The sequence below is a fragment of the Ruditapes philippinarum genome, unplaced genomic scaffold (genome assembly GCF_026571515.1).
Source record: "Ruditapes philippinarum isolate M1 unplaced genomic scaffold, ASM2657151v2 ctg9573_1_1_1_1, whole genome shotgun sequence".
Taxonomy (NCBI): domain Eukaryota; kingdom Metazoa; phylum Mollusca; class Bivalvia; order Venerida; family Veneridae; genus Ruditapes; species Ruditapes philippinarum.
The window spans coordinates 33,103-51,963 of NW_026858505.1; the positions used below are offsets into that span (position 1 = coordinate 33,103).

At 32.0% G+C, this 18,861-nt stretch overlaps 1 protein-coding gene across 1 annotated transcript; it reads right to left on the reverse strand.

Moving 5' to 3' along the window:
* Positions 1–1,466: 1,466 nt before the first annotated feature.
* LOC132753413 (uncharacterized) lies at positions 1,467–6,563 on the reverse strand. Its single transcript, XM_060743875.1, has one exon. It carries the CDS (start codon positions 6,561–6,563, stop codon positions 1,467–1,469), a length of 5,097 nt encoding a protein of 1,698 aa, XP_060599858.1.
* Positions 6,564–18,861: the final 12,298 nt, after the last annotated feature.

Here is an 18,861-nt window from a genome sequence, read left to right on the forward strand (position 1 = left end):
ATAATTCACTTGCATGATAGCCTTTTTATGCCTTTATAAATCAACATCAGCGGACTTTAAAGGATTATAGGCATATAAGTTTTAAAACGTTGTAGATACCACATTTCCTAGAAAAAGAAACCAAAAATAATAATAAAAAACTCACCAAGTTTTACTGCCTGAGGTTAAATATTTTTCAAGGAAGTAAAAACTATTGATAAGACTATATTCGACGACAAATAAATTTTACTGAGGGGATTCCAATTTACATAGGAATAAGTAACATTTACAGTTAAGCTGCTACCTTACCACTTTCAAATTTTCAAGTCAATATCTGATAGAGATTTTGATACGACTAAATACTAATACAGACCAAATTCTGGCTGTTGTCTTTCCTAGTAGTAGCATTTACTATTACATTAGTAACCTTAATTCTAGCGTATGTCTTGACAAGAAAAAACTTTGAACATAGTAAAAATAAAACCAAAGTTGTATTTACTTTTTCGTACATTAACTTTTAATGTTTACCATAATGTATAGATATATTTTCCCATTTTTATAATTTTGTTTTTTTCAATAACAATATTTAAATGAGTCCAAAGGTATAAATATGTTGATTATCAATTTATGTATACCTTGCTTAATTTCATCTATTAGAAAGCCGTCATTTACAAAACTTAATAAATATTCTGTGCAGTATTTCATGTACATAAAAAAGTTCTCTGCTTTTGATCAAATTGTGGTGGAGTATGCTTTAATTACACTTTATTTTACTCCAATCACAAGAAAGACTTTGATAGAGAGCACAAACACTGAAGTATAATTTCCAAACTTTTATTTTGCTAACACTGTATAATTTTAAAGCCGAAAGAACACAATATACATGAATTTTGAACCTAAATACTATCCATAATAACTTGAAATCCTGAGAAGCTCTGTCTCGTGACACTGAAATCTGACTTATATACCAATGAAATAATTCCCGCCAAAACACAAATATCACGAGAAAGTCAAGAAACATGATTTATAACAAAATACTCCGCCGGATTATAACAAAGTACTCCGCCGGAGAACATATCTACAATAATGTGTAAAGGTTATGCCGGAGCATAACATTAAGTAAAACAAAATTATGAGGTCACCGGAGAAAATTACACATTTTTGGAAAGCATGTCATATAATTTCGCGATCCTCGCGACATTCCCCACAAAACATAAACAAGCGAATGTCTTTACTTGACCAATAAGTATCATTAATACACAACAAATCAATGCACAAATGTTTAAACAAATTGTAATACAAATACGCATCTTTTATGCGAACTAATGTCTGTTAAATGAGTGATAAAGAGTCACATAATATTTTTATAATAAACACTGTTCCTCATATTTTAATATGACAAGCAATAAATCATATATATTTAAATTTTGCAGGTATGCAACCATCCCACGACGATAATGATAATATACATTTTCTCTGTTCATTTTTTATTTATCAACTACTTCAATTGGATATAAGAGATTTAAAGGTCGTTTTATCACTTTTCTGGATGATGTCAGTAAATCGGCTGAACGTATATTTCCATCTCGACTACTATTCAAAGTTGTTACTTTTCCAAATTTCCATTGTCCGCGGGAAACATCATCCTTTATAAGCACTATATCACTAACACTAGGACAAAAATGCGATTCGATTCGCGGCGATTTTAATTTGCTTTGCATTCTCTCGCGAAGACTTAATAGATATTCGTTGCGCCATATGTGCCAAAATGTGTCCAAGAGTTTTTGACCTTTTTTCCAAATGTTTAAAAGTTTTTCAGCATTGCTTTCATAAGGTACATAATCGGGATCATTAACATCACATTCCGTACATGGTATTCCAGTAAAAGGATTCAAGCAAATGAAATGCTTTGGAGTCAATGCAATCGAAGACTTTAAATCACTTCCAATATAAACTAAAGGTCGCGAATTCACAACAGCTTCACCTTCTTTTAGTATTGTCGTCATCTGTTCTAGCGATAGGAGTTTTCTGCCAATTGTTTTTCTTAAAGCACGTTTTACAATGCCGATAAGGCGTTCATAAAAGCCGCCCATCCAAGGGGCCAACTCCACGATGAATGTCCATTTGATGCCGATATTTGATGTATAATTTTGAACGTCTTCGTCTTCCACTGCTGTTTTCCATACTTGCTTGATAATATCACTCGAAAGTTTGAATTGTTTTGCGTTATCACTTATAAGTTCCACAGGCGTTCCTCTTGTAGCTATAAATCTTCTTAAGCACATCAAAAAACTATTGGCTGTCATATCTCGTACAACTTCGAGGTGTACAGCACGAGTTACAAGACATGTAAATAGACACACCCATACCTTTTCTTTCTCTTTATCTTCTTTTATATATAATGGTCCGAGATAGTCAAGACCAACTCTTGTAAATGGCGTAGCCTGTGATACGCGTGACTTAGGCAACGGAGCCATTGGTGGAAGCTTGTATGGGCCTCCTTCAAATCTGCGACATATTCTGCATTTCTTTAATACTTTTCCAACTGAAGCTCTGCCATGTGGTATCCAATATCTTTGCCTAACTTCACTAAGTGTTTGCGAAACTCCACTGTGCAATATTCTACAGTGTGTTCTTTCAATAATAAGACACGTCACTCTTTCTCCGGAAGGCAGCAAAATTGGAAATCTTGCTGCTTCATTAAAACTTGAATGTAGCAAACGACCACCGCATCTTAATACACCATTACTATCGATGAATAGGTCGAGCTGTCTAATTAGATTATTTGTCTTTTTAACTTTGATTAACTCCAGTTCCTCAGAATAGTGTTTCAATTGAAGATATTTTACCCACAAATCCTCTGCTTCTTCTAATTCGCTGCAAGAAAGATATCCAGTTGTGCATTTTTTTCGACGAATATTCCTTATAAAACGTTTGCACCACGCTGTTACTCGTATTAACTTGGTAACTGAAGAATATTTGTCTTCGTCAATATTGAACGGAGAATTGATGTACATCTTTTGTTTGGTTAAAACACTTTCTTGTTTTAATTCTGATGAACATAATTCAACATTTTCACATTTATTCACTTCATGCTCAGTGGTATCATTTGTTAGCTCATTTTTGTCTAAATTTGTGCAGTGAAGATATGTTGAATCATCCATTGACTGAATATTCATATAGGTCCAACTTTCAATTGGATTCTGCAACCATTTTGGACCGTTCCACCATATACTCTCTTCTAGTTTCGATAGTGTGCATCCTCTACTGGCAATATCTGCAGGGTTATGATTCGTGTTGACGTAATGGAATTCTATGTCATCATGCTCTCTAATTTCATTCACTCTGTTTTTAATGAATGTTGGAAGCTTCTTTTCAGATTTAATCCATTGCAATACACACTGCGAATCTGTCATTATCACCATTGAATTAAGCAACACTTTCAATTGGGCTGCTACAAATTTTACACATCTGACTCCAATAAGAACTGCTAAGAGTTCAAGTCTAGGTATTGACATTCCTTTCAACGGAGCTAGTCTATTTTTGCTGAATATAAGATCTACTTTAGTTGATTTGTTTGACTCCTGTCGAAGATAGATTGTTGTAGCATATGCTTTGATAGAAGCATCACAAAAGCATATAAGCATGTTTTTAGCACCAACTTTTCCGTTTGAATTTCCAACATGTCTGTTTATTTTCACATTTTCTATCTTCAAAAGATCACTTTTTATTTCAAGCCACTCAGTCACATCTTCTTTGTCAAGTATATCATCCCAGTCCAGGTGTTTGCTCCACACCTTTTGGAGTAAAACCTTTCCTCTCATTGTAATAGGAGCAAATAATCCTAATGGGTCAAATACCGATGCTACTTGTTTCAACACATCCCTTTTTGATAGTGATAGCTCTTCACGCAGAGTCTTCGATCCTTGAACAGCTATAGTATCAGTTTTTGTATTCCATACATATCCCAAAACTTTGACCTTTTTATCTGTTGCTTGATCTATCTCAGGTATTGAACGATTAACTTCGTCACTGTTAGTAATCCATTCTCTCAAATTCATTTTTGCATCACTAAATATCATCTTTGCTTCATTGTATAAAGCAATGCCGTCTTGTACTGTGTCTGCACCTGATATGATATTATCCATATAAATATTTTCTTTAAGCTGTTCTGATAACGGAGTTTTATATTTATCTAGATGACTCTCAATGGTTGCTCCAAGTAGAAATGGGCTTGATATTACACCAAATGGAACTCTGCTGAATCTGTACTCTTGTATATGATTGTCATCAACAATAGGATTTTTATAGTTTTTGAACCACAAAAACCTTGTTACATCTCTTTCCGATGGTTGTAAGGCAACTTGGAGAAAAGCCTTTTCTATGTCAGAAATAACAGCTATTTTTGGCATTCTGAATCGAAGGATCATACCGCAAAGATCTCTAAGTAACACAGGACCTCTATATAAACATTCATTCAAGCTGCGATATTCTTTATTCACTTTTGCCGACGCATCATAAACGATTCTAAGTTTTGTCGTTGCTTTATCCGGTTTGATCACAACGTGATGGGGAATATAATGCTTTATTCCATCACATATATCTCTTTCAACCTTTTCAATAACACCCTTTTGTAATTGATCTTCAATCACTTCATCGTATCTTTCCATCAAATTTGGCATTTTCTGAATCCTTTTTACAAGTGATTTAAGTCTTCCAACAGCTAATCCTCTATTTTCTGGTAGATCTGATTCTGAAATATCTTCTTTCCAAGGCCACGTGACCTGGTACCTTCCATTTTCTCTTTTAAGTGTGTTTTTAAAAGTTTGCATTGCCTTTTCATCATCAGTTTTAGTAATATTATCTGTTATCCCAATTCCTTCTAAATTCCAGAAATTTTCTATATTTGGTTGCATTTGAAGGGGAGGATCAACTTCTTGAAACACTTTATTTTCTATCACATTTCTGCCATGTGTCATTATCAACATGCTGGCATCATATGTATCCTGAATCGTCTCATCAAGCTCTGTTCGTCCAGAAATAATCCATCCAAATTTTGAAGATAGGAGGTACAATCCAGGACTCACTTTTATTTTTTCTGACTCTATCACATCCAAATAATAGTCATTACCAAGTAATAGTTCTAAAACATCTGATTTTGTTTCTGTTGGTATGCTATCAGCTAGGGTCAAATCTTTTGTGAATTCAAGTAATTTTTGTTTCTGGCTATCTTTAACTTTAGTACGCTGCATCATTCCACTAATACTTGGCACAATATTTGCTTCGATGGTCAAATAATCTCCATTTTTCATTTTCAGATTTAATTTTGTTGTTTTTGTCTTGATCACTCTCGATCGTTCACTGCCAAATGTTACAATGTTTATTTCTTGGTCCTTTTCTCCTTTTAGCTTTAGACGGTCTGCAAGCGATTTGGCAATATATGACCTATGTGAACCTGAATCAAGGATGAGACGTACCTTTTCGCTCTTCAGACTTTTTGCACCACGAACGTCAGTCAGCACCGTTTGCATAAGCACAGTTTCGTTTAAGGATAATAGTCCAGCTTCTTCACTTGGATTTTCTTCCTTTAATATTTCTTCTGACAAATGAACACTTTCTTTTTGGAAGTGTTTTGAAAACTTTTTATCACATAAGCTTCGGTGATGTACGTTCACTTTGCCGCAATACACACATAACTTTGAACTTTTGCATTCATTTGTTTTGTGACTGTCTTTCAGACACTTAAAACAACCACTTTTCAATCTTCTTTTTCTATCGTCAATACTTTTATAAATAGTGCATTCATCGCTCCAATGAGCACCTTCACAATATCTACATTTTCTTTGAAATTGCCTTGTTATACTTTTCTTTTCTCCGGCAATAAGAGATCCAGTAGCGTATTTTGGTACATAATGTCTTTCACGATTCCTGTCATAAGGACCACCACCTGTCATTCGATAATGTTGAGGTTTTTCAATTTTGTCACCACGCTGTGTTTGATTTTCTGGGAGCCTTGTCTTATCCGCCTTTTCTTTAGATACAATATATTGTCTCAACAGATCACGTAATTTCAATATTGTCCACTTTTCATCAGCGTGTTTCATAATCTCTAATTGAAGTAACACATCACTTGGTAATTTGCTGCGAATCATAGATACAAATATATGTTGTTCTAGATTTTCACCCAATACTTCTAGGCTGCGGAGATGCTTTTCAATTCTGTCCATGAAATATCTTAAACTCTCTGTATTATGTCTAGCTGGTATTAAATTTAGAAGCTGTTTATAGTGGAGATCAATTATTTCTTGTTTGTCTCCAAATCGCTCTCTAAGTATTTTAATGGCAACCTGATAATTTTCGTTTGAAAGAGTCAATCCCGCAATCGCACTTCTCGCTTCGCCAGTAATCATTCCCTTCAGGTAATTGAACTTATCTATTGGAGATAACCTTTCATTCTTATGAACGGCACTTTCAAAGGAGTTCCAGAACTCAATCCAAAGTAAGCGATTTCCATTGAACGATGCTATGTCTACCTTCGGAAGTTTGACTGATGTTTCTTTTCTTTGTGATATTTGCTTATCCATTAGTTTTGTTTGAATTTCAAACTGTCGATCACTTTTTTCCTGTTGTTAAATGAAAAAGTCTTGTTGCATTTCTATCTGCAAATCACACATCCTTTGAACTGCACTATCACTGACAGAATCTCCAGTTTCTCTACGCTTTATTAATGCCTTTAGATCATCTTCACACAACTGTAGCTTATGCGATAATGACAAAGCACTTTCAGTCAAAGCCGAATCATCTTCGATAATTGTTTGAGTTGTATCGTCATCTGAGTCCCCCAAAGCATAAGCTAATTTTTCTGACTGAGCACTCAACTTTTCGACATAAGTATTTATTTTATATCTACATTCACTAACCTTTTTTTGTAAGTTTTTATACTCTTCTGGCAATTCATCCTCAACTGATTCCAATAAGTCCAAACCAATTTTAATCTCTTTATCAAGTACATTAATATACCGTGTACGCACACCCTTTATAAACTTTATGTTTACGTTTGCTTTTTCCATTTTTGTAAATGCACTCTAAGTCCAACACTTTTCAAAATATTTTAAATCAACTCGTATTGCTTAAGACACTTTCACTAATACATAATATCAAACTCCGTCCCACTTTTGACTTTAATCACTTTAAACACAATACAAATTCGTTCAACTCCATAAATTTGCAAATTTTAACACATACCTTTTCCTTTCACAAGCTTCTATTTGTAACGTGAATATTATTTATGTATTCATAATAATTAATTCCTTTTCACAGAAACACAACACATACTTTTCCTTCTTCACTTTTAATCACGCCAAGAAAATCCTAGTTTTTGCTTTCCCGGGTTCCGGCGCCAAATTTCTATGTGGTGGAGTATACTTTAATTACACTTCATTTTACTCCAATCACATGAAAGACTAATAGAGAGCACAAACACTGTATTATAATTTCCAAACTTTTACTTTGCTAACACTGTATAATTTTAAAGCCGAAAGAACACAATATATATGAATTTTGAACCTAAATACTATCCATAATAACTTGAAATCCTGAGAAGCTCTGTCTCGTGACACTGAAATCTGACTTATATACCAATGAAATAATTCCCGCAAAAACACAAGTATCACGAGAAAGTCAATAAACATGATTTATAACAAAATACTCCGCCGGATTATAACAAAGTACTCCGCCGGAGAACATATCTACAATAATGTGTAAAGGTTATGCCGGAGCATAACCTTAAGTCAAACAAAATTATGAGGTCACCGGAGAAAATTACACATTTTTGGAAAGCATGTCATATAATTTCGCGATCCTCGCGACACAAATAGACAGCAAGTCTATGTAACAACTATTGAAAGCATGTATACACAGATTTAAGAGCTGTTATTGATTCAGTACCATGCATAAAAAGACCTTGACCTAGGTCAGCTTACAAATATTTAATAATAAAAGGCTAAATCACATCATATGACTGAAAATACCTCCCAATGTAGGTAATTAGAGCTTCTAGAATACAATGAATATTTATTTCAACATTAAAATGGGACAAATGCACAAGTTTTTTGGTTATACAACGGAATTATCGATGGTAAACTTTGAATTGTTCCGTGGTTTTACACTTGGTCAAAATATGGGTTTTTCTACAACCCAACATAGTCCTTTAAAGAAAGAAAGCACAGACTGTTCAGATCTCTTTATTCGTGTTGCCAAAAGTGACTTCCATGTATCGCATTCTAGTACTATTTGCTGAATGTAAAAGACATGCGTACAAGTATTACCGTTAAGAAATTATAGTGGTGTGTGTCACTATATATGGGAAACATTCCCTTATGTTAATTCACCAACTTTAGTTTTTGCATATTATTATAACTATTATCAGTATAAACGTTGTTACATTGATACATTATATCTTAACCAATTTTGCATTACTTATATATCCTGTACTGGAATACGTTTTAACAAAATCAGATGATGTTCAAAGTCAACTGTAATGCAGTTGATGTATGTGAACTTTATAACAGTTTCCAATTAATTTGAAATATGTTTGTACCAGCAAGAGTTACCCCTCTTTACATTCTGCTTTCGTGAAAATTGGCTCTTCCTATTAATTTTCGTCTATTTCCGTGATAATTCCATATATGGAAGTTGCAAAATCGTTTACAAATGTTAATCGAGTTAGAATGTAAAAGGAAAGTGTGGTGTTGTCAACCTGTGTGTGTCAAGTTGATGCAGTTACATTCTCAACGTCATGATGCACATCATTAAACGTATTGTGTACGTTCTATTGTTTACATTTCTACAGGTCGCAAATTTGAAGTTAAACATTTATAAATACAGTTTGCAATTTATCTAAGTTGCATGCTTACAGCTTCCATTTTATCAAATCGAGATAATGAAATGCTTAATACAAGTGCAGTACATGTATGTAACTCTCGGATCGACAATTAGATTTTTACTAATCTGTTTAGTAGAACCGAAGTATGCATTGTCAAGTTTCAAAGGCTGGATTTTTGGCAACGAATAGCCTCCATAAACAAGCAGCAAATGTCAGTCAGGTATAATTTTGCTTGTTATATGTTTTATAATACCAGCCATATTATATTAAGAAGGACTTGGAGCTAGATTGTTTAAAACGGCATGCAGATGTTTTTGTTTCATTGATATATATAGTCATCCTTACAGTCAAACATAAAAAATATATAAATGCTTAACCCGTAGCTTTTTACACGCATATCTGTCTTCTGTTTATTGCAATTTGTTTCAATTCCTTTACAAGAAAAGCATTGATGCAAGGCATCAAAGGGCGTCCAAGCAAGAAATGCAGCAAGTGAAGATGAACTAGTACACATATGATGACAAGATATTCTTATAAACTACCAGAAATGTATACCACTTATGAATGAGCGGACGAAAGACATTGTTCATTATGAACTTTGATTGGCATGCTAGAGATTATAATATTACTTGTTATTTCTTTATGATCGTGGTTATTAATAGCAACGGATATACATGTATGCAATCATTTATAATCCATATGTGTAACGCATGATCAACACGTACCACACATTTGTCCCTTATTATGTACATGTTATCGCTATTAGCGAAGACCCCCTTAAGGTATCTGTTCACACTTTAAGTTAGTAAAAATATGACACTGGTTATATTACCATGTTGATCATGTTGAGCATAATTGTTTATTATACAATAATTGTAATATCTATTAATTTCAATTTAAAAAAATACAAATTTTATGAATATTGTTTTCTTTTATTCTTTTTTGTGTTTTATGTGCTATTTTAATACTGAGTTTTTACTACTCTTTTTTATTAAAATTGTAAAATAAATTTTTAAGAATTCAATTGTCATATTGACCGACGATTATAAGTAAAAGCTTAACTGGAAAAAGTCAGTAAATTATGGTTTATCTTTCAATATATAATATTGTTTATTCTTAAACCATGTACATGTACATTGTATTTTTCTTTATCATTTTTTAAATTATCGATCAATTGAATAATTCATAAAATCTAATTTGTAAACTTTGAATAATTCCTCGGCATCTTTACTAAACACGGATAACAAATTGAATAATTAAATAAAATGTTTCAAAGTTGATAATGTCATTTTAATACCATAAAAAATGTACCTTTTTCTCAATTATTGTACATATCACGGATTTATATTACATATAAATCCGTGTACATATTTATTGTTTTTTATCTCATATAGATAAAATGAAACATGCTATTGTTGTTTTTTTTTCCAATTGTAACGATATCAAACATCTACTCCAAAATCGGGAGAGACCGGACAATAAACGTGTGGTACTATTCGCCGGTCACTAGTAAATCCTGGTCAAAATAGACCGGGAGAGACCGGCATTTACCGATAGGAGTGATAAAAAGATCTATCTATAAATAGGTTTTTGGAATATTTAGGTCATCAACTGATCATTCTAGGATACATGTACAACAATAACATAACATGACATGATAACCGACTGTGTACTACAAAATGATAAATAAAAAACCCCGAAGAGCGCGATTTATTGACGGAAAAGGTTATTTCATTTGTAAATGTTTGCATTGCGAAAATTCATTGTAACATATCGCGACATTTCATTCTTATTTAATAATTAAGCACCCTCATACCGATCGGAATTTTCGGCTTTTATTATGACCGACTAAAAGGCTCGAGAAGTTGCTGTCGCCCTTTCACAAAATCTGATCTCATTCCATAAGAGCGCCGCGCCGAAACAAAAATAAAGTGAAATAGGAAAATATAAAATGAAAAAACGTACAAAAAGGCGGTATATTGGTAACATAATAAATATAGACAACAGTGATGGTGAAGTTCACATAAGTTTCATGACTGAGATAGTTGGTGAAAGAGAACTGATAAATAGCTTAAACTCTATAATGATCTATTGGTTTCCAAAGAAAGTGTGATTTGTAAAATAGCGGTTCCTTCAGATGCCGGGAAATCGAAGACAGTCTTTATACTTTTAACGATAAGATTAATCATAAATGTGGACAATAACACAGGTATCCAACGAATACGTTTATATTTCTCAAAATGACTTTATGTATGATGTTAAGGACTGAATGACAAATAATTAATTGATCAATTTCAATCGATGATTTTATTTTTTAACAATAGAATTTTTTTTTTGAAAAGTTTAAACCTACATCTACTGATAAAATATTTAAAGTTTTGTTCAATAGAAAATTAATAGTTCAGACAGTTTAGACATTTTGTCAAGTTTTCATTATTTAAAAAAAAAATAAACGAGTTTTCTCATTATATTTATGCTATTTTAAAAATGTGTTCCAGATTGATCGGTTTAACAGATACGTGACACAGTTTCACATCAGAGTAAGTCAACGTTATATAATGTTACAATACCAGTAAGTACGCATGTACTGTAACTAAGTTACACAACATTTGTTTTGTATTTAGAATACCCGAGTTTGAATAAAAAGGTTATATTTTATAGGACACAAATTCACGCGTTTACTAATATTGCAAGGGTTACTTGACATTAACTATTTTTTCATATACTGTTTGATATATTTGCACTTAATTATTAACAAAATATTTGTAGATTGTTAAATCAAGTTTTTTAAGGCTTGTTATTTGCTCAAAGTCAGCAAATAATTAATTCTTTTATAAAATGTTAAAGGAACCAGTGTGTGTTCTACTTTAACGCGAAAAATAACCTCTTTGTCAATTACAAGTCTAACACTCCTCGTGATTTTGTCACTATAGACAAAGAAGAAAAATCCCGGTGATATTCTGCCATTTTTCTTCCAGGTATTTTCGTTTTCTTTTCATACAATACTGAAATTATATCTCACATACAGTAACGCCACAGATTTAATACATATCACTTAATAAATATTTTGACAAAACGGCGCTAATCCATTAGCCAGCTTAATGGACGTCATACTAATAATAAAACTAATTCATAAACAAGCTAGAATGACGTCAGTTCAAACATACAAGAATGATCAAACACTGATGTGAACACAATACAATCCAGTCTGAGACGTAATTAATTAAAAATTGTTGAAAACTTAATCGCATAACCTTTTTCCTATTATTTCTTTTGTTTAATAATTTTAATATCTTAGCAAACAGAATGGTGCGAATTCGGACAGCGTTATATGAAAATCGGCACCGGAAGTAATCTCCGCTTAACTAAGTGACCTCCTTTATTCCCTGCGGTTGAGACGCAAGGGTATTGGTACGCGTTTAACTTTTGAGGCATGGAGGAGCACGTGACCTGTTTTCGGTACATGGGGAGCACGTTTCTGTAAACCGTATATGATTGGTTTAATTGACCTTTTCAGAAAACCCAGCTAAATACCGTTTGCCGGTACGTTACGGATTTACTTGTAGGGAATTAGTCCGAATTATACCTAATTGGTCTCAACCCAGTACGGAATTAGACCGAACCCATTGTAGTCTAGAAAGTAGTTCTTTAAAATTTTGAAATGGCCCTATTTAAGTCATCTCTAGTTAGATTGGTCATAATTAAAGTGTATTTATTGCATGTGGGTAGTTTTTGTGTGTTATATGATGACTTTAAAAGTTGTTTTTTGTGTATTCTCCAGGAACTCATTTGTTGGTGGAAGGATTAAAGATGTACTACCCACCAGCTGTCAGGAGTTTTTAAAGTGGTGAATTTTAAACAGTGTTACAACAGAATGAAGATTTCTGAAAAAAGAAGATGGCTAACCTATTATATTTTGGGCCTCATTGGACTTAGATAGTGTTAATGTTTAAAGTTTGAAGACAGTATATAATTCATCTAAAAGAACAATGGAATCCAGAATTAAGCCTCAAAATTTGACTGATTTACTATAGAACAAATAGTACGAAAATTCACCGGGCCGAGGCCAAGATCAGAAATGAGAAAAATGGGAACTGATTGATGGATATGGATGAAACTTTGCATCAGTGTTGTGTTTATGAATAGAAGTCAGGAAAATAAAGGATAACTGACAGGTTTGAAGATTTTAAATTTTATTTCAAATTTTAAAATTTTGACATTTTAAATTGGGACATATGTTTGTTATTGTTATCTCCCCTTCAAATGAAAATGTCTGCTACTGTGTCAGTAAGCAGGGAGAAGGGTACAGAGCTTTTCATGAAAGATTAACACATTCTATTGACTTAAAACTGTAAAAATAAATTAAAAATTAAAAAATGAAATTTAAATTTTGTAAAAAGCAGTTTATAAATTGATAAATTTTTTTTTTGCACCCTGTGTTTAGCAATATACTATAAATCTAGCTTATTTTTATAAGATTTATATAGAAAATGATAATTTTTAGAGAAAATGCATCTTAAATTATGGACAAATTATGCATTGCAAGAATTGGGGAGTGTGTGGTTTCAGATTGGTTACATTGGTAAAAAAAAGTGATTGGCAAGCTCATTCCAGAGATCTCTAAGGGGCCCAAGAAGCACCGGCCATGGGATTCGAAGAAGCACCATAGTAGCCTATTGCTCATATGGACCACACATTATATGTTTTGATGTTTCAGCAAAGGATTGATGCTGTAGTAATCAGTCTGTAAATATTCACTATTGTCTTGTATTTCAAATGAAGCAGAACTGACAATTGAACAGGACAAATGTGATTTATATTTTGGAAATATAGGCATTTTCAGTGTAGTGAAACTTGATGTTTTGCTGTGTTGCAGAATGTATTTTGCTATTTAATATATACACATAAAAAGATTTTCTAGTCGTTGAACAGTGTACTTTCTGGATAATTGGCTCATTTAGAATAACACAGTTGATATGATTGTTGTTGTTGTTTGTAGCTGCTACAGCAGTTAAATTAGGTTAGGTTTATTATAAATGTCTAAACTGCTATTTTCATGCAGGCATGCATTTTTTCAGCACACAATATTTATATAAGCTCTCCTGTGTGAATTTAGCAAATCTAGCCATTGATTAATTAAGACGTTATTTTCTTTTCTTTTTCAGATATCAGAATTACAGCATAAATGCCTCTTATAATTTGCTTAGGCATGTACTAGTGTTGCATATTTTTTCAGACTGGGTGCAGTTACCAAAGCCTGGTTTGAGTACAGGACCTTACCTTATCCTGGTAAAGATCTATGGAAGGACTCCTTCAGCTCAGTTTGGCACAGCTTTGTCAGGACACATTGAGAAGGTAATAACTTATGTCTAGTTTGAAACTTCAGCTATTGACGGAAGCAACTCCCAAATGCTCGGGCAATATTTGGTAGTTATTTTGATGTATATCAGGAGAAAATTTCTCTAATTCTGACTATATTAAGATTCTCAATGATTTAAAGTGGGAGACTGTATATGTCATCTTTTTTAAGCCTTATTTGTGTGAGAGTTGGCTAATCTTACTTTGTCAGAAGACATAGCCCATGGTGATATGGCAACCTCTTTGCTAACCTTAAGATTACCTCTGTTTGTGTTTATTGATATCTTAAGCAAACAATGTAGGGTGTGTATGTTGGTTCTTTAATTTATTTACCATGGTATATAGGTAAAAATCATAATCAGTAAGTTTTATTACAATATTGAAGGAAAAGGTTATGAAAAAAAAAACACATTTAATTGTGATTACTTGTATTTTAACCAAAATTTTATGCTCTCATTTAAAGAAATGGAGTTTCTATTACAATTTTTAAGCAATAAGGTCTTATTCTTTCATAAAAATAACTGTATGACATTAGACGGTAACATTAAACTTTATTCGAAGATAATCCATTGACAGAATCAAAAGATATGACAGAATTTGTAATATAAATTTTTGCGTAAAATTCTATTGGCCGAGCCTGACTTTTCGCATGAAGGTTCATATTTTAGAAAATTGTACTGCATTAATGTAATTTGTTAGAGACATGTCAAACATATATGATTGTACTTGTATAACACTAAATTACTAGGAAATGAGTATAAATTTTGGCTTATATTAAATTTTGGATTAATTTAGGTCTCAACCCCAGTACGGAATTAGACCGAACCCATTGTAGTCTAGAAAGTACATTGTGTAGTTCTTTAAAATTTTGGAAATGGCCCTATTTAAGTCATCTCTAGTTAGATTGGTCATAATTTAAGTGTATTTATTGCATGTGTGTAGTTTTTGTGTGTTTATATATGATGACTTTAAAAGTTGTTTCTTGTGTATTCTCCAGGAACTTATTTGTTGGTGGAAGGATTAAAGATGTACTACCCACCAGCTGTCAGGAGTTTTTTAAAGTGGTGAATTTAAACAGTGTTACAACAGAATGAAGATTTCTGAAAAAAGAAGATGGCTAACCTATTATATTTTGGGCCTCATTGGACTTAGATAGTGTTAATGTTTAAAGTTGAAGACAGTATATAATTCATCAAGAACAGTGGAATCCCAGAATTAAGCTCAAATTTGACTGATTTACTATAGAACAAATAGTACGAAAATTCACCGGGCCGAGGCCAATTGAGAAAAAAAAACTATTACGTGATATTTTCTATAAATTTTCTATAATTGTTTTACCGTTTAAGGTGGACAAACTTGAAAGATGTGTTTCAAAATTATCAAATTTTACAAACAATAAAAAATTGTTTATACTGAAAATCTACCAGAATTGAAATATTCGTAGTGGCATTTTGTCATAATAAATAGAGATATTTTTCGTGCGTAAACTTATGTTTTGTTTTACTTTTTATTTTTTTTTGCTCGGATTATTCATAAAATGGGAGGCCTATTTTTTAATCATTTTCTTAAAAAGAATAATTGTTTTATGTTCGACCTTCTCCGGTCTTCAACGGTCACCAGTTTCCAAAGACCTTGTTCTATATTGACCGGATTATTATCAAACTATATTCCAGATACAAACGTTTATTTACCCACCCCCCCCCCAAATTTATGTTGAAAATAGTTAAATGAAATATCTTTATATCATTAAAATGTTCACCGCGGAAACCATTTTACTTGTTTTTATTGTTTTTAGGATCGGAATAACATCGGTCTAAGCGGTAGTTATCGGCTATTTAAAATTTTGTCGTTTTGATGCCCGCGTAAAAAATCCTACGACCAATGTTACATTGCCGATAAACAGCCACTAAGACTGATGTTTATTTCCTTAAACAGAATCTTTTAATACATGGGAATTCAGGAACAATACATGACAATATTACATAGAATATGGATCTGCACAACTTCTCATAATTAAAAAAAAATTATATGAGAAAAAACATATTACATATACATGTATTTTTTAAATACGCCCCAATAATATGCTTGAAAGATGACAAAGTTTTACATTCATGCAATTAGGAAATAAGGTGGTTAAGCTTATGCATCCAATACGATTCCTTTTAATTGTAGATCCCACACAAAAAGTGTTAAGTTTCAATCGCCAGTATGATTTATTTTTTTAATTGTAGATTCCACAAGCAGCACTTAAAATAATCATTTTTAAATGGGCCAAATGACCTAAATTTGAAAAAGTTTTTCAGACACAATAATATCATTTTCGGACTTAAGAATCGCAACATAATATCGCTTTTCATTTAAATTCTGAATGTAGTATTAAAAATCTTTTAAAGTGTCCCAGTTTGATTCCCAAGTTTTTTATGGTTTGGGATTGCTTTTATTGAATGCCACTTTAATTTTTGATTTTTGGTTTTTCCAATGGTGCTCCTTTAATGTATTCCCTATTTTGTTTATCATGAGATCATGTACATTGATTGAAATTTGAGAGAATCGACTCTTAATTTAATGTGTTGTCAATTAATCAGTTTGAATAATTTATGATTTTGTATCATGTTTTGTTTAAAATATAGTGTTCAAGTATACATAAAAGTGATTAAACTATATACCAGCACCATGATAGAATACAAAAAAAGAAGAGTTTACATTTTTCTTTTTTCCAATAATAAATCCTGGGTACCGTTTCATCAAAATGACACAAGACAAGAATTATAATAATATCGTATTATTTAAACCACATACTAAAATATATCATATGGTTAACATGTTAAGATAAGTGAAAAACGTAGAAATATCAAATCATACAAATTCTTGATTTAAAAAGATTATAATAATTTGACCGTTTTTGACAGCGATCTTAAACTTATTGGACTGTTTGAAACACTAGTTATTGAAGATTTACAAACAATAAACAAGGGGTATTGTCTACCAAAATTTTTTGATTTTTTTTGACTTTTAAAAACACCCAAGTTTACGATACATAGTATTGTGGACTGCGGAAATATAATTATTGGGGAATAAATAGAGGATACTAAATGTTCAAAACCCTAAATTTTAATTAAAGAGTTCTTTTAAAAATTATTTTTAACCCACCCTTTCTGGGAGCAAATATTATTTTTTCCCACGATTAAAATAAAGTCAGAAAATTACTTACTTAATTTAATATTTCTTTTTTATAAACATCCCCAAAAATTTTAAAAGACCGTTTAAAAAAAAAAAAAGTCTTTTTTTCATTGACGCCCCTAAGTAAAAAGCAAACATTTAGCGCTTTTTTTACATTTATTTTTTGTATAACGCTTTTGACTCACGAAAAAAATTTTATGCAGGGGCCGTGCAAAAAACCTTTTTTAAGGAGTCAAAAATATGGGCACGGGTGTGTGAAAAAATTACTATCAATAAAATTTTGGGGGCCGGTTGCCTCTACTTTTTTCAAAGACTTAGATAGAAAAAATTTGGGAAAAACAGGTAATCATTTTAAAAAAATAAAAATTATTATCAATGTGAGGTCCCTCGTTTCCCCGGAAGAAACCAATATTTTGGGAAATTTCCTGTCATTTGGGGGTTTTTTTGTATGTTTTCTGAGGAGGGATTTTAATCCACGAAACATTTTTTATCCATTGTAATAACCCGGGTATTCAAGATACATTTTGAATTTTAAACCAGCTTTTGACTATAGGCGGAAAATTTTGGGTCGGTTTTAAAATAAAATTTTAATTTAAAAATTTATAAAACAATTGACCTTTTTCTAACACTTTTTTTCAAAAAAAAGAAATTTTTAACCAGCAAACCATTATTCCCCAAAAATTTTCGGCATGAAAAAAAAAAAAAAATTTTTTTGACAGCTTTTCATACCCAATAAAACCCTTTTAAAAAAAAAAAAGAGGGTTTCCCGAATCAAGTCCCTTAAAACACCCCAGGGAAAAATTGGGGTTTAAAAGGGGAAAAAATTTTTTAAAAACCCTCAATAATTTGTTGTCGTTTCCCTAAGGGACAACTTGAACCATCGGCGCTAAGAAGTTCATCTTTTAAAATAGGATATAATTGGGGGTAATATTTCTAAAAATCCCCAAATGTCATAAAAGAGGAAAATTTTTTGTGTTTTCATTTAAGATTTTAAAAGAACAAAAGAAAAAAGAAAACCCGAGGAAAACCCCAAAAAAGGCCCAACCCTTTTTTAAAAAAAGTTTTTTCATAATCAGTTTGATTGAGGCCCCGTTCAAAAAACGGTACTGGAAAGTGCAAAATAACCGTCCACGTTTTTCTAGGGACCGGCTTAAGTGGAAAATTTAAAAATTTACATAAACCTTTGGGAAAAAAAGGGTTTAAAAATCCAACATAGCAGATGACGGGGGTTTTTTCTAAACAGATTTTGGGGGGTTTTCTCAACAAATTTTGAACAAAAATTGGGAACATTTACGCTAAAAAATTTTTTTCCCCAACATTTAATTTTAAAAAAAAGAAATTTCATTGTGCTTTTGTGACCATTCTGCCAAAACCCCGCGTAAAATACATTATTTATTTAAAAAAAAAAATTCTTGCTCAAAAAAATGATTGTTTAAAAACCATTTCATTTCTCAAAAAAA